The 23,886-nt window shown below is 36.3% G+C and overlaps 1 protein-coding gene across 1 annotated transcript in view; it reads right to left on the bottom strand.

The window, feature by feature from the left end:
• Positions 1-23,886, bottom strand: part of ALDH1A1 (aldehyde dehydrogenase 1 family, member A1) — a 36,615-nt gene that overhangs the window by 5,805 nt on the left and 6,924 nt on the right. The window contains exons 2-10 of the mRNA XM_009328089.1: positions 20,601-20,705; positions 16,284-16,424; positions 12,772-12,901; positions 11,641-11,702; positions 9,485-9,613; positions 6,696-6,809; positions 4,919-5,021; positions 4,168-4,352; positions 863-1,027 (exon numbers count right to left, since the gene is read on the bottom strand). Of these exons, the coding sequence (XP_009326364.1) occupies positions 863-1,027; positions 4,168-4,352; positions 4,919-5,021; positions 6,696-6,809; positions 9,485-9,613; positions 11,641-11,702; positions 12,772-12,901; positions 16,284-16,424; positions 20,601-20,705 (1,134 nt within the window). The remainder of the gene's footprint in view (positions 1-862; positions 1,028-4,167; positions 4,353-4,918; positions 5,022-6,695; positions 6,810-9,484; positions 9,614-11,640; positions 11,703-12,771; positions 12,902-16,283; positions 16,425-20,600; positions 20,706-23,886) is intronic.

Raw genomic sequence — 23,886 nt, 5'->3', positions numbered from 1 at the left:
ATCAGCAGTGTCGCTGGCTATATAAAACAACACCTAGATTTGTAACAATTTTGAAGGAGCTTTCTAATATGAAGAAGCATAATGGACACCAATTGCAGTAAAATTGCAGCACAATTGCAGCAGTTATTAATCAAGATGAATGTAAAAAGCACAGAGAAGAGGTCATAGCTGGACTTTGAGGCTGTGTTTACAGAACTGTTTTTCTCAATGGCATAGCAGCTCTGCAGTCTTAACCCTCTCCCGTTCCTTGCAGATGATCACTGCTGCCCTGGCACTGCCACCATAGTTCAGTCAGTAAAAGCTCCTTCAATGCTGTGTAGACACACCTGCAATCTGATCTAGGTTAAATCACCCTGTAGAGGCAAAACTCTGCTTTGCTGTAATTGCCACCAACAAAATGCCTGTGGAAGCACAATCTAACTATTTTCTCTTATTGTAGAATAGCTGCTTGGTGCATATTGTGTCCAAACCCCAACTTAAGTGGCTCCTTAGGCAGTGCAAAGAGTTCACAAGCTGTGCCTTCAAGGTTTGCTACTCTGTTACAGGTTACCGTGACTGATATGTGAGACGGGCAGTACGGGGTGATGTAAACAACCCGAACCTCAGCATTTCTTATCTACTGCCAGCTTAAGCTGAAGCCTTTGTTGGCAGGCCAGCCTCATACTCCTCTCTCTCATCTCCACTGACTTAATGAAATGGGCATCAGAAATTAAGAAAAACATTTTAAACACCACCAGGATGGAACAATAGATTTACTGAGAGTGTTTTTATGTAGCCACTTGACCTTCTAAATGGATATTTTGTATAGACATTTAAAAAGACAATCTCCAGTGAGAGTACAGACTGCAGAGAGTTTATTTACCTCTTCTTTGGCGATGCGCATATCATCTGTAACATTAGAGAAAACTGTGGGCTGGATGAAGTAACCTTTGTCTCCCCATGGACCTCCTCCACATTCCAGTTTGGCTCCTTCTTTTTTCCCACTCTCAACTAGCTCCAGGATTTTTTGAAACTGCTCCTTATCAATCTAAATGAAAAGATATTACAGGGATGAAAACAGAACGCACTGATAACAATCATTCTTCTAACTCATTAACTAAAACCTAACAATGTTCCAGCTTTGTTCAGTTGCATGTGTTGAAGTGGAACAGCTGGAGAGCCCTGCAAATATTCTTGTCACTAGCTTTTCAAAACTTTGTAGGCTTTTCTCAAATAGACCAGTAATCAGAAATTTTGACACAGGAGAATCAGCTGTAAAGGGACTGATATCCTGGTTTTCTTTAGTAAAAAAAGAAAAAAAAATCTATAAAATAAATGTGTTTTATTCTTCTCCCAGCACTCTTGCCAACTGCAAATGGTTCATCAAAATAAAAATTGCTGAGCTTGATTCTGCAAAAATAACAGGGGGCTTGATCTAGCCAGAAAGACTCTTCTGTACTTCACTAGGTCTGATAGATTGGCCATACTGTTTTCCTAAACTATTAAAGGAAGTTAAAAAACAACAATAAAATATAAGTGAAATTCAGTGCTGTTTTCAGTTCATTCTGATTTATTAGTGGAATAAAGACACTTACATTTGTGGTTTGAGAAACATAGATGGCAGATTGTTCACGGTATGAAGCCAATCTGTCCCTCCGCTCACCCAAGCCTACCAACAAATTCAACATATGCCGAGCATATTGCAGTTTGGCTCTACAGTATAGCAAAATGCATCATCTTTGGCTGGAAAAGGAATTTATGGTGGCAGTACAATAAGGGTTTATATTTCTCTAACCCCTTCCAGTTTTCAGTAACAAAGTGGATAAAAGGAAATAGTGTAAATGGGGAGTAGAAACAGATCACACATAATTTCCTGTCCTCCCCTCTGCAAATCAACAAATCACCACTTCAGACCTGAAAGGAAATTGTGCACAAGATAGCATTTATGTCAAGAAAACCTCAATGGTAAAGCTTGTTTGGTAGAGGCCTCTAACACCGTCTTTTTTATATATATATATTTGTTCCATTTGCATGATCCTTTCCTTCATTCTTTTGGAGTTCAGCCCTTCAAGCACTGGCTCATGAAGATACTGAGATTATTTCTACAGGGACCCTTGCACAGAAGCTTCTTCTCTGTGATCATACTCATCAGTCAACAGAGTAGGGCTGTATCTTATTCTCTCATTTATGCAATAAAAAGGTCGCATTTCAGTTTAAGCAACAAGTTTTACCATGGTCATAGAACACAACAATATTTTCAAAGGTTCTGGGGAATCTTGGATGCGTATTAGACTAAACAGCTATTCAGTTAAAGCTGTGATAAAAGTTTATATTTATAAGCATGTGAATTTATAGTTTATATTTATAAGGTGGTGATTTTTAGTTCACTGTGCTCCCTTTGTCATTTTGCTTTCAAACAATTGCCTTACTGCATGTTGAAGACATAAAATTTCTGCTACCCTGGTGGCCAAATATCTCTTGTGCATAAAAAACTTGAAGAGAAGATGAGGTTTAGATGATACAGCTCAAGTTGCTGTCAGTCGTTCCTTGTTATTATCATCATCATTATTTTTCTTAACAATGTGTGAATTAGCATATATATGATACTTTGAATTCCAGTAGGGCCTTTGGCTCTTCTTTGGTGCCCACTGTGCAAAGTGTTACCCAAACTTGCTGCCTGAGGCGGTGTTGCCCTAGAGGGCATGTGAACTGGAGGACAAATATGGCTTTCAAAAAGGCTCTATGACAAGAGAGCACAGTAAATAGGCCTGATACAGACTATAATTTTTTGTTTCTAGAAAGAATTAGTCAAAGCACAACAAGGAATTTGAAGACAAAGAGTGATATTTAACATAATTACCACGAAAGAAATGCACCTCAACCACATGGTTACAATTATCCATTAAATAGGATCATACCAGTTCTAAAAGGAGAAACTTTGCTAACCTGTGAAAAAGTTAAGATTTCTGCTAAAGCTTGCTAAGAAATAAAGAGGTCAAGAAAGGCAAATGATGAGACTGGAGGAGAAAAGAATCTTCATGCTCTTTCAAATGTTTTTAGTAATGCTTTTTTTCACATTTAACCTTTTTTTTTTTTTAGTAAAAGTTTACTTTCATCTCTCATTTAAACTGTTAGCATGAATTTCAAACTTGGTAAAGCCACAATAACATGAGAGTGGATTCCTGTTAGTTTTGTAACTGCACACAAGACACCTGGAGTTTACTTGTTCCAATCTTCCCGTCCTCTGGCATTTAAATTTATTCAGCTGAACCTATTAGCTTGTTAGCAAGCCATGTTGCAGGATAACAAAATAGCATCCTTACTAATTTTAAATTCTCCAAAGCTTGTGTGGCTTGGAATGCAGTTTTCCAATTTATTTGGTGTCTTTGATTACTTAAAATGGTTGTGATAACCAATGAAGAACATGTTACATTATTGAATGTGTGGGAGTTGCTTTGTCTCCAGGTATTGCTTTGTCTCTAATACAGTTCCTTTCCTTTATTCTGTGGCAATCAAATATGTGCATAATAGCTCTGCTAAGAAAGTATATATCCTGTAGTACAAGCTGATACAGGAATAAGATGCTAGATGAAAACTAATTCAACAATGCTTTAATGTGATACACTGAATTCACAGCATTGTGGTAGCTATGCTTTTTAATGTTGCATTTTAGCATTCATTTATTGGGGAAGCTGTTGGCATAATCTTTTAACATAAGCAGGAAAAAGTACAAAATGATGCATTTTAATTGTGTAATACTGTAAAACTGAGAGCAGCATAATGAAACACTAGCACCTTGAGAAAAGGGAACAGGCACTATTGAATTTTATTTCCACAAGCTACTCACTTACAGTGGCACTATTTGAATATAACGTTAGCAATCTCTGACATGGGTAATTGTACTCGTGCTTTTATAGCTGTTGCATTGGAGCTTTTTCAAAGCATTTCAGTTCTATATAATTGTTCCCATTCCATAATAAAAGGAACTAGAAAAGAGAAGGAACCCTCACCCTTAGGTCTATAATAGTGGCACGAATGACCATCACTCCAGTTTCTTCCTCCTGGTCCTCCAGACTAACAACTAGACAACTGTACTTACCCTTGAAACGAATGTAACAATAGGTTTAGAAGTACATTAAACTGTATTGTTGTGTCACAATTACATTGGAAACACGTAATATTGCTTACTTGAGGACCTTGCTGTACACCAGGCAACAGAGGATTCCCAAGAGTATACTTCTTTGCTCGTTCAATGCTCCTGCGAACAAACTCGTCATAAATAGGCTCTTCCACAAAAATCCTAGATCCTGCTATACAACACTGTCCCTGGTGGTAGAACAGACCAATATGTGCAAATTCCACAGCGATGTCCACTGCAAAGAAATGCAGAGTTCATTAGATCATAAACTTGAATGCTCACATCATAAATTCTTTACAAACCTTTGTCACTCCATTGCATTTCCCTTTTTAGCACTTTTGATTTTTATGGCCCTTTAAAACATGGATATTCATCCATTTACTTATGTCCAAAGCTACTCTTATCAAGAGTAGCATAGTACACCTAGACAAACACACATTCAGCTGTTCTCTGTGAAATGTAGATTCAACATTATTTGCCCTATCAGCAGTATCAAGAGAAGTATTCAGCTAGAAAGTTAATAAACCTGTATAAGATCCATCTAGCTCCTTTTGGTTCTGCATTCATATTGCATTAGGATGAACCTTAATTACAGTAAGGGCAGACAGGTTGTCAGAGGTTCACATCCATTCAGGAGTCACCAATTTTTGGTGGCAATCTGACTTAAAACTATGGCATGATGTGAAAACATTAAAAATTACTCCTTCATTAAACAAGTACAAATAATTTACTGACAAAGAAAAGAAAAAGAACATGAGACTTGCAAAAGTAGTAGGTTCATATAATAAAAATGCTACTAACAGTCTGCATCTGCAAATATGATGTTAGGACTTTTGCCTCCAAGTTCCAATGTAACTCTCTTCAGATTGCTCTTCCCTGCAGCTTCTTTAATCAGTTTGCCAACCTAAAAGGTAAGGAGAGGACAGCTTCATCTCTAAAAGTTTATTGCGACCTCAATAACACTTCTCTGAGTTCCTCAAAAGTGAAAATCAATTAACAGTTGTCTACTATCCAAGTAACTGTAGAAATGAAAAATAAATTAAAAAAATAATAATTGAAAAGAAGAGTCAGGATGCAGGTGACTTGCAGTCTACAAACCAGGAATGCTTTCTAGAAGAGTTTCCCCCTGGACACACTCATGTTAACTGCTAAAGATGTCTGGTGTTTTTTTGGTTACCACCACTCTACTCACTTGTATCTATAATCTAAAGTACGTACTGATTTCTGCTCTGCCAGTTACTCCCATTAGGTTGAAATTCCTGTTTTATACATGGAAAAGCCCTTTGATGCACAAAGTGTATGAGAGAAAAAAGAGATATCTACACTGCCTGCATGGCCAACTCTTCCTTATTCCAGTTTCTCCCTTAGAAGAAAGAAGAGGAAACAGACACTGCGAGGCAGAATGCCTACCCTGCTTCGTTCCACTGATGTCATAATTAAAGGAACTACTTAATATGAATTGTCCTGGAAAAACTGTGAAGGGAAAATATGCTTGTAGTCCTTGCAGCTTTGGTCTGTAACTGCTTGTGTGTAGCAACCATCTGATAGCTTCCTCCCTCTGGCAGCTGTCCTGCCTTCATTTCTCACTGTTAAATGACACTGTCAGAAGAAGAGGACTGCCACCAAAGTCTATGAATACACCCTCTGGTCAACCTGCCTTTGGAGAGACATGGGGCACTGGGAATTGTAGTTGTTACTGTCCATTGGGAACATCTGTGGGATATTTCTCAGATGTCGGGTTTTGGGGTTGTTTTCTTTTACCGTTACTTTAGAGCTTAAGGTTTCTAAGAGTAAACATAGCCCTTGTACTCAGTGTGTACTGATCCTTGACATGAGGCAATGATATTTATCTTTGGAGTGTACATCCAAGAAGTTAAGATACAGTTGGCAGCTCTTCCATGTAGCATGCATACAGACAGATAGTATAATGTACTGTGTTAAGGATATAGTTATATAATGCCTGCACTGAGAAATCTTCGATCATATCACTCACAGTTCTTCAGAGTGAAGGTTAGGGACAATTAGCAGTGAACTTCCTTTTAATTATTAAACTGATACTTATTCAAATACACTTCTAAGACCACCCAGATGATCATCAGTATCATTCAAATACCAAAAAGCCACTACCTCACCTAAGTGTGTGCAGAACCAGGAATGAGATTTCTGAAGTACCTTCCTACCATCCTGTTGTTATTAAAATTAAAGAGAAAGGGGCACAGCCTGTTTCACTTTTTGTATTTTTAAGAATAATTATTTTTAAAAAAAGAAGCAAACAAAAAGTTATGAAAATGTTTTCTTTTTAAAGGACAAGACTTAAAATAGCCTTGGTATACTAGAACCTATTGTATCTCATTGACTGCCTTTGTTTGAAGGGCTTTCCTGCAATACAAACATTGTTTGAATATATTTAAAATTAATAAAAACCAAAAATCATTAAACAAACTTTGTTTAACAAACCAGCAGCAAAAAGAAAGAAAAAAGTTAAAATAGTTACATAGAACAAGTTAGACATTAAATCATTACTGGGAATCAGAGGGGCACATCTCTTGCTTATATTTTCTTGCATTCATTATAGTACCTCTGTAGAGCCTGTGAAAGCTACTTTATCTACATCCATGTGGTGAGAAATTGCTGCTCCAGCAGTGGGTCCAAAGCCTGGCACAATGTTCACAACTCCTGGTGGAAATCCTGCCTGAATTGGAAGAGAGAACCCTGTAAATTTGTGGAAGGACAGTGACTAGAAGAACATGTCTCATATAGTCTTACTTCCCTTTTCAGTTCTCCAGCCACCTTTTCTCCCCTAGTCAGACGTGTAAAGAAAAACATTGCCTAACTTCACTTCTGCTTCAATAAAGCTATTTAAACTGTCCTGTGTGCTTGCTGACTTCTGCTCATTATCCCTCATGCTACATGGAATTTAATTAAAGATCTGCTGACTTACATTGAAATTCTATTAAGAAAAATTATGGAAATAGTACTTAAAACTCAAAGTCTTTGCTTCTTCCTCTGGATGTGGGTTGAAAGTGGGCAACATGAGAGTTTCCAGCACAAAAGAGGCAGATCAGCTACCAAGCAGGAAAAAGCTGGCTACCTGAGGTACACACAGTTCCAGTGTCTTGCAAATTTTCTGTTTAAAGAGGTATTTTCTGTGGGCCAAATCAAAACTATTGTTTCCCACCAATTCTGTATTAGTCATGTTTCATTCATAGGCAAAATAAGTTATTTTCTTCCAGCAGCTTCTCAGGCAAACTCCCATGGATGTGTGAAGTGGGGCTGGATTTCCTGTTGCCTTATGAAGCAGCTATGGGATCTCAATAGCACTTGCAGAGCAAACATAGAATTAAAAGACCAAAAAGGTGCATCTCCTGTATTATCTCCTAAATGAGACTCTTTTTAGCATTAAACAGGATTTTGGAATTACATGTAAAGGTTCCATTTTCATTTGGAAATTAGTGAATTTCAGCTGGTGAGTTACAGCTCCTAAACCTCAAGTCCTGTGTTACAAACACCAGACAATTACTTTTGTTCGAGCAACTTCGGTTCCTTACAGATTCATGCTCAGATACATTCTATCAATGTTTTTTATGCTCATTTAATATTCCAGATTAATATTTACCCCACAATTGATGAGACAATGAGGTTCCTTCCATTTGCTTAGCATTCTGTTTCATACGTAATTTGCAGAGAAAAGTAAGAATATTTTTTATGGGACTAATCCATACTGTCTGATTTTGGGCATTTAATTTCCATGTCTGTATTAGAAGCTATTCTCTACATATGAGCAAAGGAGTCTTGTGTGGACTATTAAGAAGGATAGTGAGGATTAACAAAAGTGACTATGTTGTTGGTTTTTTTTTTTTTTTTTAATGTGGACACTTGAGAAGTAGAAAGTTAAATTAGATCTTCAGATGGTTCCACAACAAGTCTAAAGCAGATACTGAAGTGATCACTGAGGTTTTTATCACTATCAGAAATTTGGGCTCCAACTTTATTTGGGTAACCTGGGTGTAAATTAAAACTCAGTTACATTTGCGTGAATAAATCTTGAAGGATTTAATAAGATAAATATTTGTCTTTTTTTAAAGCTCCATAATACCTACCAGATAATACATCAAAGACATTTAATAATTACGTTCTTAAGCTTCTCATCCAGTTGAACACTGAATGAATGGGTAAAATGAAAATCATCTTGCCTTTTACTAAAAATGCTCTAGCCTTATACCAGTCATTACCACTCTGTAACTGTTGTACATGTGCATACAAAATGGACCACTGATCACATTCCCACTTATGAGATCTCCTTTCAGGAAATCAGGATATCAGAACAGATATTTCATTGAACTCAAAGCAGAACCGAGTTACTTCCCCTGTAAAGTTGCTTTTTCAGAGAAATAAACTTTCTCATACTTATTGTTAAAAATGAATACAGAAGGTATTGCTGATATTTTTTTAAAGCAATTCCTCCTCCCCGATATTATCTAATAGCATTTACTGTGTGATGCAATAACAGCAGGACTTGGCTCCTTCCTGATAGTCATTTAGTTTCTGTGAAATATTAACACATAACCAGTCAGTATGCTCTGCTGAATCATTGTTTTGAAGCAGAATAATAAAATGTGCCAAGTAATTTCCATTAACACTCTGCAAGGTTACTGTGCTGGTGATTATTGACATCTGTGCCAACTCTTCAAACATGTTAGATTACATTTGTTGATTTTATTGGGAAGCAAGATAGCTAAACTATTTAACTGTTCTTTGGGTGTTTACTGGGCTGGACACAATAGTCAATGTAACTTTAGAGACACTGGAGAAATTACCACACTCCTTGAGTTCAAGAGAACAAAGTGTATTCTCCCAGTTTCTGTGTGAAGAGAGTTCACATGTTTGGCAGCAGTTACTGGTTCAATTTTACAAATCCCTGCCAATAATAAACCCAGGTGGATGAAAAGTTTATTTAATTAAAAAATAATAATAATTAGCTATACAAACAGGTCCTTTTCTGTGATAACTATGTTAATAAAGTCATTTCCACCCACCTTTAAGTACTCCACTGTTGACTCCTTGGTTTTTTTGACTTTGAAAGGTACTGTGCTTTTGTAATACAAATATGTCTGCCAAGGAATGGAGTTTACTGAATTGCTATTGTGGTTTTGTGTGTGTGTGGACTAGGCTGAAAGATATGCATGCTTTTGCCCTGGATTTGCTTCACTGGTTTACAGTGAGGTAAGTTCCATAGTACAAGGCTAGACATGCAATGAGAAGTACTTGCAGAGGACAGCCTGACTTATATTACCTCTGTGGCATTTCAGCTGCAGTATACTCTTACATTTCTGAGAAGGGCAAAAAACTGTTGTTGACGACTTTTACCTCTTTAATTAAGGATCCCATGTAAAGGGCAGTCAGAGGAGTTTGTTCTGCTGGTTTGACAACCACCGTGTTTCCACAACAAAGGGCAGGAGCGATCTTCCAGATGAACATAACCAATGGGAAGTTCCACTGAAAGACAGATGAGAAGGTGTATCCTATTTCTAATACATCACCAAAATGCCTTTGCTTTTACTATGATAATAGCACAAATTGTCAACTGGGTGATTGAACTCTTTGTTGAACTCTTTTCAGAATGAATATATTTTGAAAAAGCAACTGGCAAGCCGTATTATACAAAGACCAGTGATTTTGGTATATGTGAGTCCAGGGGATCCAAGGTTTTAGTTAAAAGCTCAAGAGACAATAAGCTTACTCCTCTAACAAAGCCTTACAGAAAGTTGCTGGATTAGTGGTGAAATTGGGAGTTTTGCTATCTTAAATGATCACATCCGTCATCAATTCAGTTTTCTAAGGGAGACAAGGTAATAATATGTAACGCTGCCCCTGCCCTCTTCCCTGGAGGTTTCACTGGCAGCTCTCTATTGTGGTCAGTCCAGCCAGATTGCAGAGCAGCTGACTCTTTTGGACCCCATATTCAGCAGTATGAGGGACAATGTGACTGGGGGAAAAATAGGTTGCCCTTTTGAGAATATTTCTAATAGTTTTGGAAGCATTGAGCCCTTGAGCCTCAGCACAAAAGACGCAGTGTGCCTTACCTTTATGAAAGTGGGGAAAAAGGCAATTAACAGTTACCTATTATGTCAGAAAGGCTTGGAGGAGTATACATGCAACTGTTCTTTATCTCTCTCCTTATCTCATTTCAGTCTCACCCCACCCCCAAAAATAACAGGAGCACGAATAACACAAAGTAAGGGATTACAGGGTTTTCTGGATCTTCATCATTAAAGTGGAACTGTGTGAGTGGAAGGGAAATGGAAATGATGAGCTAGCAAAAGTGTTTTGCAGTATTCACATAGTCCTCAAAGTTTTTGGTTTATGTAAAAACCTCCAACCTGGTGGGTTCGCATTTCAATGGAGAGAAAATAAAGATATACTCAGAAGTCCTTGAATATTTTGTAAGGGAAGCCAGTGTTTGTAGTAACTGCTTATACTTTCAAGATGCAATTTTATTTAGAAGTGGCCACATCTAGTGTTTCTAGTTCTTTAGCATATTTTGAGTCTGAGTGCTTTACTTGAAATATCTTGTGCCTGAACTACAAGAGAATCTAAACCAGCAGATTCCCAAGCTCTCCTAGAGGCTGGATCCAAACATATTCCAGTGATGTCCTCTAAATCAATGTGGTGGTCTAAAGAGATAACAAATCTGCAAGCTCAACTGAAAGACATCAGGAATATGTGTGGGACCCACATGTCTGAGCAAACCTGATAGACAAGCTGACTATTTCAGAATCTGGTAAGCTGTGGAGCAGGTCAGGTCAGGCTGCTCACACCTACCATGTGCAAAGAGGTGGGTGGATTAGGAGTGTCTAGTGCATATAAGCATTTTCACAGCAACCCACTGAAGATGTGTAGACCACACAAATAAGTTTAAAAGTTGAGTTCCTCAGTGTTTTGGATGTTCAGACTCAGGGAGGCCTTTTGAATCGTCACTTAAAATAAGTGACTTCAAAACTGGGAATTTAGACACTCCGAACAGGAGCTTGGGAACGTATGGCTCAGTATCACTGTGCTTATTGGACACAATCTTTGTGTTGTTACTTGTACCATCAACACAGTGAATGAGTCTTAGTCATAAATAAAAAACCAGCTGTCTGGATGCTGTACATATCAGAACAGATATTCCAGGTCCTAAAGAGCTTATTGTTTATAGGCTATGAATATTACTCTCTCCTACTTTTTTATTTCTAATTCTTTCAGTTCCAACAAAACACAATTCTCTCTTTCAAAACTAATGTTTTGAGATTTGTTTTCCCTCTATATACAGGGAGGAGAGAGACAAGGATGGACTGGACTAACTCATCAAAAACTCCGTGCTGCAGAAGTTGATGAGTACTCAGTTGATAGTCTCTATCTTTCAGGACCTGAATGTTTCTGATTGGTAATGTTTCACAAATACACTTGCATAGACAAAATTTCAAAAGCATTTCCATTTGTAACAGGAACATTTGTGTTTTACATAAATGGCTCCAACTTACAGGAATAATTTGGCCACACACACCAATAGGCTCATGTCTTGTAAATGTGAAAAAGTTTCCATCTAGGGGAAGAAGAAATAAATTAAACATTCAGACAAAGCAATTGTGAGAAACAGTTAAATCAGAAAGCAGATAAAGTTGGATACCAAACTTAGCTGGATAAAATTTTACTTTTAAATGATATTTTCAAAATCTTAACTATGCAAAAAGGCAACCATAAAGTACATCTGGATTCAATATCTACTTTCTTCATAGCTCCAAGGTTTGATTCTGCCAGCCTGACTGACTTTTTGCAGTGATAACCCTGCTTCTCAATATGGTATGCACAGCACACCAATGAACATTCCTCATTTCTTTTTTCTTTTATCACCTTTTTATTTTTTGAAAGTGGTCTTTTAAAAGCTACTTGCAATCCTAGGTACATATCAGACATTTTTTAATATTAGATCTTAGCTTAAATCAAATCCATTAAGTACAAAATTCACTTTGATTCAAATAAACATGTGTTCCATTAAGCCTAGTATAGAGATCTGCGTGATGCAAAAAAGTTGGAAGTATTTATCACTCTAGTTTTCCTTAATTCCTTCTTTATTACCATTCTTTTCTTTGTCGTTCTGACAGAAGGCAGCTAGGAACAATGTTTTCATAGAGCTGCTTAATGGGAGAGGGAACGGAATGAAATTTCGGCAAAATAAAAGAATGTTTCCTCATTCCTATCTCTTAGTACTCTTCTTAATACATTATCCAATAAATGAAACAAATATTATTGTTTGTGCTATTCTTAGCTTCAATAAGCAAATACCTGGTTTTCATTAGTATATTGTTGCCTAAACTATACATTGCTATGCAAAAGTAACCTACCAGACTTCTTAGATGTGCATACAGGCTAAAATCTTTTAATCAATAAACAATACCTATTAGTGGTGTGTAGAACAAGAAATAAATGTGAATAACTGCACTAAATGTTTAAAACAAGCACTATGATAAATCCTAAATAACCTATATTAAGAACTACCTGAAATATTTTCCATTTGAGATATTTTTTGTGTTGCACAACTTTTAGAAAAAGGCAGTTTTTTACAGATCACATTGGCTTAATTTCTGTACTTTCGTTGTCTCAAAACTACTCACCCATTGGAACAGTACGTCCATGGATTTTATCAGCCCAGCCTGCACAGTAGTGTAACGTTTTGATACAGGCACCTAAATCCATTAGGTAGGCAGTGGAAAAGAGTTTCCCACCATCAATGGCTTCCATTGTCTGCAGACAACAGCAATTACAAAGTTAATATCAAATATTGACAATGGTTCTCATGCTTGTACTTTGTCATTTAGCTTTTGGTTGTTCAGAGGTTTTCAGCTTTAGTACAAACATTTAGATTAATTCCCCTCTTTGAAAAACCCAAGGTAGCAATTTACAAATGAGAAATTTTCATGATGGTTTATTCACAGTGAGCTGTGCAGATAACATGATCACGGCACATTTGTAATAGTGAGACGTTCTGAAGAAACAATAACATTTCTCCTATCTGAATCAGTTACACTGTTATAGTTTATATTAAATAATCTACACGCGTAGATGAAAAGATGACCTAGGAGTCTGTGCGAATAACTGTTGCAAATAAAATGAGTGGCCTCCCTCGGCCTGTTAGCACTGACACCCAAGGTAGGCAGTAGTTTTCTGGAAATAACTGTCACATTAACTTAGGACTTGTGCTGTTTAATTATTAACGAACATCTTTCTGGGTGCTTAGTAAAGCATGATTAACAACTTATATGAGCAAGAAGACTCAAAGTGTGGAATAAAATACCCCAAATATGCCTTGAGTGCTTGATGTGCAAAGGAAAGATCGGAGCCATAAAGAACTCTTAACTGAGAAAAATTCACTATGAAAAATAAATACTTATACAGAGGAGACTTTCTTTTATTGGCTAACTACTAACTGAGTGAACTAACTGATCTTACTTGAAGCCAGGCCTGTCTCTCCATACCAAGGATCTCCAAGCCATGCAGATATAAACCTTTAGAATAATAATCAGCGAATATTCATTCAACACCTATAACTTTTCAGATGACTAATTCTGTTCCACCCACAGTGCTTAGTGTTCCCATAGAGACACCAGCACTAAATAAGGTTGATTTCCAGCCAAATCTAGGGACTGTGGTTTGGATTAATGTCATTTGAATACCCGTAATTGTTGGACATCTAGTTAAAGACCTGCAGTTCTTAAATAGTGTCAATATCTTCTTGACACTGCTAGAATTTTTTTCTCAAGTTTTCCAGCATAGAGACACTGGGGACCTTCAGTTTTGTGAACAATCCTGTTAGGATACTTAGTAGGAAACCCCCAAACTATAGTTTCAAGATCTAGTCAGATCTTAGAAACATTATTTTCTTTTCTGAATTTGTTATTTTGTATGTCCAAGGTTCTTTAGAGTTTCAGGCTGAGTCTACAGACTGATCTTGCAAGAACAATGCTTCACCAACAATTCCCCTGTGAAGTCTGCAGTTTTAGTGAACTGGACACATTGCAGATATCATACTTGGGAAGAGAACAGAACAAACGGAGAAGCCAGCATGCTTGATGGCTTTCAGCAACAAGGAACTGATTAAATGACATATGCTCTTGCTATTCCAGGCAATATATCCAGCACTGTGTTGTTCTGTTTGGACATGGGAGAAAATTCTTCTCTGGCCTCAAACTGATGAAATCCATAGGTTTGAACATTACAACAGACTGAAACATAAGAAACAAAATTCTCAGTGGCTCTTTCAGTACCTTGCTTTGACTTATTCTTCCAGTAGCCTACCTATAGGGCTATTGAGCTTCTGGAGCTTCTGAAGAGGCATCTTATCATTATATGAAGCACTGAAATGGAATAATTTTGATCCTGGCTGGCTGGATGAACACAAGAAAATGAGCTTTGGGGGTCTATTTTGACCTCTAGTGTTTACAAGGCTATTTGCTATTCTATAGTACTAGTTCTGCAGTTAGGATAAGCTGTGAGTGAAGAAAATCTCTCTTCAGTTTGATGAAGTCTGAAAAGCACTGCATTCAAACACACCTTATCTAAAAGGGAAAAGTAGTCAATAATGTGAGTAAGGTGTAGGAAATAAAAACAAAATCAGTAAAATAGAAACTTGGGAGGGGCCCCAGAGAAAAGCAATACTTTCATATTATGAAAATGGCACATGGGAACAAAAACTAACTTAATGTTTCAGCTTTCCTGTGGAAAAAAGATTATTTCTCCATACTCTTTGCATGTGTAATGCTTTAGGCTGTACAATAAAGAAGCAAATGCCAGCTTATCCAGTATTTAACTGACAAGGGGGCATACTTTTCTGATTAAAAATATAACTTAAAATTTTGTCTCTCTCAACTCCAATACAGCTAGCATTGTTAAGGACATAAGTTCTAGCCACCCAAGTTTTCTCCTGAGAAACTAGATGATTATCAGTCCCTATCAAGGTGACAAGACTCATTTAAAGAAATAACTTGGTTGAAGAAAAGTATAAATTTGGCAGTTGCAGACTTTGGAGTTCAAGGAAATATCCTCAGTTCCTTTGAATTTTCATTTTTCTTTTAAAAAACTGTTTGGGACACAGGCAAGTGTCTTCCTATACTACAGCCATAAGGACAATAGAATGGGCAATGATTCTTTGCAGGTTTTACGTATTTTGAAAGTTCAAATTTTATGAGCTTATCAATGGTGTGGTTGGTAGCTAATGGCTAAATACTTCAAATTGTGACTAGATCAGTCTGAGTGACGATCCTGAATGTTGGATACTCCTCCTGCTCTCTTAAATTGTTGACACTGTTGGCAGAAAACCAGGGTTCATTTTCAGGACAATGCAAACAATTATCCTGCCTAAGTGTTAATTCCAGAAGGTGCTTGAAATAGCAAAGAGAACATCTTAATGGTAGCATCATATGTGGGGTTTAAAACAAGAGGCAGGGTACAACACTTTACCAGATTGGTGGTGCATTTCTTTTTTAAATGTCCCTTCTTGCCTTAGTGCACAATCAGGAGATGGTGGTGCTGCAACCCGCCTGCTGTTAAAACTGGTAAAATGGCTAATACACAGTAGTTGGTGAAGACAGGACATCATTCTCCACTCCCCATGTTCATCCTACTAATAAGTAATTCGTTGCTGCCTTTGGTTCTGGTTAAGGTTTTTCACTCATTGCCAGTTGCAAGCTGGAGTTAATGAAGGAGCAGTGGTGACAAAATATATAGCTTTGAAATTCAAAATTTCTCCCAGTTCTGACTTGTATCATCTGTAAACGCTGAGCTGGACTTTGAGATTAGGCCTGATTCAGGTCTTGGTTTAGACAAGTGTTAAGCACGTGGTGTATGTTAGTGTGTCCTTAAGAATTAACAATTGAAATTGCATCGATTGTAGGCAGCTTAAGTATCATCTTAAAGCTAACTAAATACTCAAGTACTTTGTAGATGTGAGGTGTTAATAGACCAGAGTGCAAGCCAGTTTAATGAGATCCATTTGCAATACATATGAAAAACAAGTATTGAGACAGCCTGACTTTCCAAGGATTTAGCATGTTACAGTTGCTTATCTCTGTCTTTAAAAATCAGGATATAGGCTTTTTTCCCAGTCTTTTTGTTCATGTATCATACTCACAGCTAAAATCAGTCGATCTCTTTCAACTAAGTCAGCTAGTTTATTCAAGAGCCTTCCTCGCTCTGAAGCATCCATTGTACGCCAAGGTGACCCAAGCTCAAAAGCTTTTCTAGCTGCTTTAACAGCCTTGTCTACATCTGCCTGTGGGGAAAACAGAGAAACTTTTACAATCAATAATTAATTCTGTCATCAGTCTTGTTGGTTGTTAAACATGCCAGATGTTTTGCAAGATAAATAAGAGACACCAACCCTAATCTAATCAGCATTAATACAGTAATTTTAGATACATGTGTTATTTTCTTTCAAACACATGTGCTATCATTTCAGCAATGTGAAGTTTTATGAGAAACGGGTTCTCAAAGCTTCTAAAATAAAAACATATTAAGGAACTCTATTTTTAAAATTTAGATTTTCAAACCCTCTACCTTCTAGTGTCTGTAATTGGGGATGCACCCACCAATTACACTGCTGATGCAATTTAATCTCTTTTATGTAGAAAAAGATGCCCAAATCTATAAGTTAAATATTTAAGTACTCAACTGGTGTGATGAAGAACAGGTTAGAAAAATCTGTTCCTTAGAATGTTTCATAAAACGAACACTTTTTTGTTATTGAGGAAGACAAATCAATGCATTTGTTTTTGAAAATTTTAAGGAACATTTGTATTTAGAATATTTTTAACAATTGACTAATTGACCAGGTTTAAAATGTTAAGCCTAAGTATTCTGAAGTCTAAGCATTGTCTTTGCATTAAGCAAGCTAATTTGTCAGTCCATTAATATTTTTTATAGCATAATTTATTATTTATCATTTGGCTTTCACTATAGCAGGAAAATCTACAATGAATTATAGAAAACTCTTTTCTGTGCAAGGGTCCAAGGATATAAAAAACTCAGTTAAAAATCTCTTGAGAAAAAGCTTTTAGTACTTGGAATTCTTCTATATTTCACAATTCTTGTAAAAGTTTTCCCAGGAAAACCATGACATAAAAAGGAGGTTTAATCTTTTTTTTTTTTTTTAGAAATTAAAAACAAATTTCAAGATAAAAAGGAGGAATCTATACATGGCACATTTCCCTGAGCAATTTGCATGTATTGTTTAAAGGATTTCTTTTAAACTTTTTTTTTGTACTGCTGGTTGCTGGAGTATCCTCCAGGGAGATCTCTATCAAGGTTGACTAAGTCAGCAGAGTTGACTAAGTCAACACCAAAGTCAATTGTTCTAAATGTGAACCAGATCTTGAATCTTTAACTGATGTTGGTAGCCAACAACAAAAGCCAGGAGTGGGGTGGGTAAGTGGCTTGGAAAGCCCAGCATAGACCTGCTAGGCAGGAGGCCTAGGAAAAAGACAGGAAGGATCTCTACAAATAGCACAGTCATTACTATAGGGTAATACAGACCAGCCACCTACATGAGGTAGCTAAAATCTACCAGATTAAAAAGAATTACTTTTCTTCAGAATCTGTCAGAATGTCGTCAAATACCTCATCACTTATCTGTGACCCAGAAAACTGCATTCAGTGAATATTTAATTCATTCTATTTTTTTCTCATCTCTTCCTATCATAAATATTAGACAGCTTTGCAATATGACTTGAGGGATATGCCTTGGCCTTTACTGGAAAAGAACAAGGGGAAACCGTAAGTCATACTTGTGTGAATGATGTAAATTAAAACTAAATACACTGCCATGTGTTCTTTCTAATACAAGTGCAGAAATAATTAAACCCAGGAAAAAATATATAAAGCTAATGTAAGTCTGTAAATGAAAGTAAGAAAAAAAAAAAAAGATATTCAACTGTATGAAATTTAATTTGGGTACATAAATCTACACCATGAGTATAAAGACCAATAGTTCCTTTCAGAGCTAGTTCAGACTTTTTACAGAAGTACATTTACTTCACATCTCATTGACCATTTGTTGAGCTGCTTTGTTATTACTAGGGGCCTTTAGGATTAGCAAATGTAGCTTGAAAGAGCCATCAAATTGAAAGGAAAACAGCTCCCACCCACATATGTGTCTGTGCTTTGTAATCTCCACTTGTTTTTTTTAAATACCACTGCAAGGCAGTGTACAGCCCTTTGTCAACCCTATTGTACACACAAATTAAATTCCTAAAATCTCTTGGCTCATTATCTAAAGACTAGGCTCTAGAATATTAGGTTCACAATGACTGTGTAATTTACTAGATTTGTACATTTCACTTGGCAATTTAGTTAATAGCAGTTGTCATTACACATTAGTTTGCAAAATTATTGGACAGAAAGGAAACCTGTGTGTCAAAGAGTATTATCTTTTTATTTAATGAGTTGTTAGATTGCTTGTAAGGGATGAAAGCTACAAAAATTCTGAATGGTAAGTGAACAGTTGCAGGTCATGAGTAATTTAATTTGAGGATGATCAAATATCAGGCCAACCTGATTTGCAATGTAATTTGTTTTTTAAACACTGAACAGAGAAGAGGCAAAAGAAGTAGCATTTTACATCAAAAGCATGTATGGTTCTAGTAGGATACGATTCAGAAGTTAACAGCATGCTTATGAAATTCTTTGGCTGAGGGCAAAAAGAAGCTGAAATAATCTCAGAGACTCTGAGCATTATATACAGGTAACTGGGACTGAAGAAAAACAAGAACAAAGTGTTTGAAAATTCATTATTAGATATATGAAATTATCAAAAGACCTATTTGTGCAGATTTTCTCAGCCATCTTTGTCTAACAAAGAGTTTAAAATGTGTCTTCACTATGAGGTTCTTAATAACGTGGTCACTACTGCTCATTTGCTAGACAGATAGAGTTTGAGCCAAAGTTTATTAGGGGATTCATGATGAAATTACAGAACAGAGTAACTAAGATTCAATGAGCACAGGATGTTGAATGAACTGGGTTTCTATGTATTTCTCAAAGGAGCATTTCATTTCAGAGTCAATCTTTGTACAGTAAATTAAAATAGTCTGAAAAAGATTGTGTTTATTATATTGGCAGTAAATTTGTGGTGAACTTATAACATAGATAAATGACTGATAAGTTTTATAGTAGTTCTCATGGATAAACGGTATTTAATCAACATTTTGCTGCTAAGTTTAAAACACGCTTGTTATACAAATCATTCTAGGTTCCTGTATTTCTTGTCTAAAATGAACATCAGATGTCATTTTGTGAGAAACATGAGAATATTTTCTCACTTTTGGATGTAAAAATTTGACTTTGAAAAGGAAAGTGTAGAAAATGAAATAAATATTTGCAAGAACCAAAACAGTAATTATAAACCCAATTTTATTTTCAGTCACAGTCATCACTTTTTGTATACCTATGAACTGGAAATAGAACATTCATTTCTCATACTTTCTTTCTCAGAGTTTATAAAAAAATTTCTTTGGTCATTGGTTTTAAAACTGTTTAAGCAACATTGTCTGTTTTATTTAAAAAACTACCCCCCTTACTTGATAACTTACATTTAAACTATACAGTAGCACTAGGCAAATCCTTTTCAGCAGAAAAATACATAATATAACAGAAATACAGAGCTGCTTATTTGATGGCTTAGGTTTTCATTATATCTTTGATTCCATGGCATCTACCTGTAATTTTCCACTAAGAAACTTCATAAATATAAAAAATAAATGTCTGTTTACAGGTGTCAACAACCTTTTTAGTCCTCTGCTTAAATTCATCAACTCAACATGCTGTAAGGAAACCAGTTTTGGTGGAATTAGTGTCTATTTGATAAGTTACCTTCAGTGTCAGAGTCTTTTTTAGGACTATGTTCCAATACATTTTTCACAAAACCAAGTATTTGCAGGGGGCAGTACTGAGAAGACATATTCATAACTAAGAATGCTGATAGTAATGATCATCTTCACAGAGTCTGTGTGTGAAAATATCAGTATTTGTCCACTTCATGTTATGTATAACGAAAAGCCTTGTATAAATGTGTAATGAACAGATTACATCACTGTGTAAGGAAGAGCCGGGAAAAAATAATAACCCCCCCAATTAAATTATTAGATGTCACTGATTGAAGATAACAAAAAGAATCAATATTAACAAAAAAATTTAACAAAAAATATTTCTTCAGGACTTTCCTCATATAAGCAAGATCCTAAGAGTAAAGCTGTTTCTCAGTGTCTGTTTACAAACAATATTAAGACTTAGTTAAAAATCTAAGAATTATGTTTGCAGAAGAAGGTATACAGAATGAAGTAGGTATATCTCTGAGGTGGTGTTTTACATCAACACAGGTGGATGGTTACTTTCCTGCTTTTAAGACACAGAACTTAATTTAAAGCTAGGGTTAAGAGCAAGAAAAAAACCCTACCTTGTCGCCTTCTTCAACCTCACAGATTTTCTCTTCATTAGCAGGGTTAAAGACTTCAAATTTTTTGCCACTGACCGAAACATGCCACTCATTGTTTATAAATATCTGCAGAGGAAGAAATGGTGGAGCAATATTAGTAATATATATATAGCTGTTGTCTGTTATCTGTTTTAACGAATAAATCTATCTTTCATAGCTGAGAGCTGCCTGATTGATAGGTATCTGAACTAAAAATGGAATAGCCATTTCTACATTATCCTGAAGAGATGAGTAATCACATATACACTTAACCAGGAACAGCTTTTTAAAATTAACTTCTTTTGGACAGGCATACTTTTTCTCTCTACATGATATTTTCACTTTGTTTCATATCATAAAAAGATACTGTTACAAAGGCGTCCTTCCTCTCTCAAACTGAAGTCTGTGATGTACAAGGGAGGTACATACAGCCTTAAATGACCTACCTAAAACTAGCTGGGTTTCCTATGCTCACAAGGTTGGGAACAATGGAGGGCCTTTCTGTTACATGTCCTGGCAGAAGTAAACCCAGTTCTTGGGTTTAGTATATAAGGTACATGTAGTATTTTGGAGAATGCTATTTTATTTAGCTTTCCTTTGATTTCTCTTCACTCTCTCCTGCCAAAAAAGAAAATCACAACCCAAAATAACCAATAACACATTTTTCTGAAATTAAAGTCAAGACTAAAAAAACCCCTACCACAGTCAATTGAATGAAACAAAGAAAGAACCCTTAAGCAGGGTAAAAAGCAAGAAAGTATACTTCTCTATTTTCATGTTAAAGGAGAAAAATAATGAGAGGTTAGGGAGGGTTTTTTTTTTATTTTTCACTGAAATCCTTTGGCTTGTGGATTGGTGCTTCACTGAGTGTGATCCTAATCAAGATTTAAAAGCTGAAACATAATGCTTTTAGTCTTTTACAGAAAAAAAAAAATGGAATTTACTTCATTAAATAAAGACAGGAATCACAAATCCAGAGGAAATCACTGACGTATTCACCAGAAGTACACACTGCAACCTTAGAGAAAGCCTAGACTGTCCTTGCTGTTGGTAGCTGGTACATTTCACAGAGACACTCTCTTAAAAACACACTTAGCAGCACATACTCAGAGAAAAGCCCTCTCTCATATATAATAGTTGCCTTGAAAAAAACTTGAATTACTTTATTGATGAAATCACACACACCTATTTCTTTAATTGCTATTTTTCTGCCAGTCCTAATCTTTCCAGGAAAGGAGGACTGAACCAGCACATACCAAAATGTTTACACTGGACAAATTAAAATGGCCAAGAGCTGACAATGGGGGAAATTTCAAGGGTGGCTTATGGACAGAAGATGATTGTGGTCCTCAGCTACACATATAACCCTATACAACTCAATAGCTCCTAGATGAAAATATATGGGAAACAGTGGCACTTCTGATCATAGTTTTCAGAGCTAGTTCCTACTCCTCCTTTGGAAAGACTATTTGCAAGATCTCAATCTGAACATTTGCACATCACAATGCTGTTATTTCCCAGGGGTTATACTGTGGGTGCCAGAAGTGGGGTTGTGCCATATTACCATAATCCTGCACTCCGCATGTGAATATAATCATACAAACATACAGGAAATGTGGCTGCTGACCGTGTATATGCACTCATTGCTCGTCAGGATTATAGCTGATGGTTATGTATATGTCTCTTTTCTCTCCCCTCCCTACCTGAAAGCTTCTCTGCAAAACACCAGGAATTCAAACCTCTCTGGTTTTGGTCTCCAACACATGCTGCAATTTCTACTTTTGAAGGGTGAAGCTACTTGCCTTGTATGACTTCAGGCTTTGACAAGATGATCCTTGGGTAACTGTTTTAGCTGTCATTGCTTTATAATCAATATGACTATCTTCTGTTTAAGGTGATCCTAACCATTTGATGTTATTCATTATTTATTCAGTAAATACCCTGTCAATACCCTGATTACCTCCAATTTAATGGTCACAGCTATCAAATCTTTTGTCACCCTGACATTGGTGACACTTCCCTGCCTCCCATTCAGCCTTTAGGCATAAAATGCAAACATACTCCTGTAATTCTATTACTGCCAATGTCTGACTATTATTGTGTGAACTGCAAGGGGTATTACAGCAAATTAATATTACTTGTGTCCATTTTGATAGTTTTTCATACTTCATTCCAACTCTGAGGATCTCTGTTATGTCTCTACACTGATTTCCCTCAACATACACCACCAGTCTTGATTTTCCATACTCCCAAACATTGTCTAAACCCTTTTACTAATCTGCTGCCTTCGTGTGGAACATCCATACACCAGGAAAACCAGGCGACCATGCATTGCTTATTTAACTGTTTTACCCTGACTTTTACCTGACAGGAACCGGAAAAAGTCTAACATTAAACCCAGGAAAATAAGCTAAAATTGTGCTTTCCTCAATCTTGCTAGAATATCTTACTTTTTATTTAATGTCTTTCTATTTCAAGCTTTTCATAGAGTGCCAAACATATAGCTAGCAATTAAGAAGCACAAAAGAACAAAAATTGCACAGCAGCTGGCCTACACCAAAGTTAATCATAACAGCTTACCCAGCAACAATGAAATTGATACCCAAAGTTCATTTAATAAATGTTAGGAACTGTGTCCTTACTCAAAGGTTAAACTTTTATACTGGCCGAAAACACATTGTGTACTGAATTTACTTTGCATGGCTGGAACAAATACCGTCAACTCTTGATTGCAACATTGCTGGTGCACTTAGAACAAGACCTAAACAAAGCAAGGTGGGCATTGTTGTTTCCCATATTGAACTTTTATGATCTGTAACCTTTTGTGGTATAATAACCCTAGAAATTCAAACCTAGGCTCTTTTGTATGGGAATAAGTAATTGGTAAAGGTACTGTTACAGCTGAAGGAATAATTAAATGTTTGAAATCCTTATAAAGTCTAAATGACATCAGTGTCATACAAGAATACTTTCTCCAAAGACAGCACAAAATTCCCACCATGTCTGCTTTACTTTTACTATTAATTTTATTGTCTGTTTGGTATGGCACTTCCTTCTCTTTCAAGCTCTGCTGTCCTAGTTTCAGTTGTGCTATATATCCCTTAAAACTATGTCCAAAATGGGTTTCAGGAGTGAGCAGTCCTGTATCTCTCTACATTTTTTGGTTACTGAATATTAATAAGACTGTTGATGTAATCTGTAGAAATTGGTCTGCTTTTCCATTAAAACAAAAAATAAACAAGGAAATAAACCACTGCAATTGTTCCTG

Source organism: Pygoscelis adeliae, unplaced genomic scaffold, assembly GCF_000699105.1.
Source record: "Pygoscelis adeliae isolate BGI_AS28 unplaced genomic scaffold, ASM69910v1 Scaffold45, whole genome shotgun sequence".
NCBI classification, from domain to species: Eukaryota; Metazoa; Chordata; class Aves; order Sphenisciformes; family Spheniscidae; genus Pygoscelis; species Pygoscelis adeliae.
Note: the sequence above shows the minus strand (reverse complement) of the source record. Positions and strands in the feature narration are given on the sequence as shown.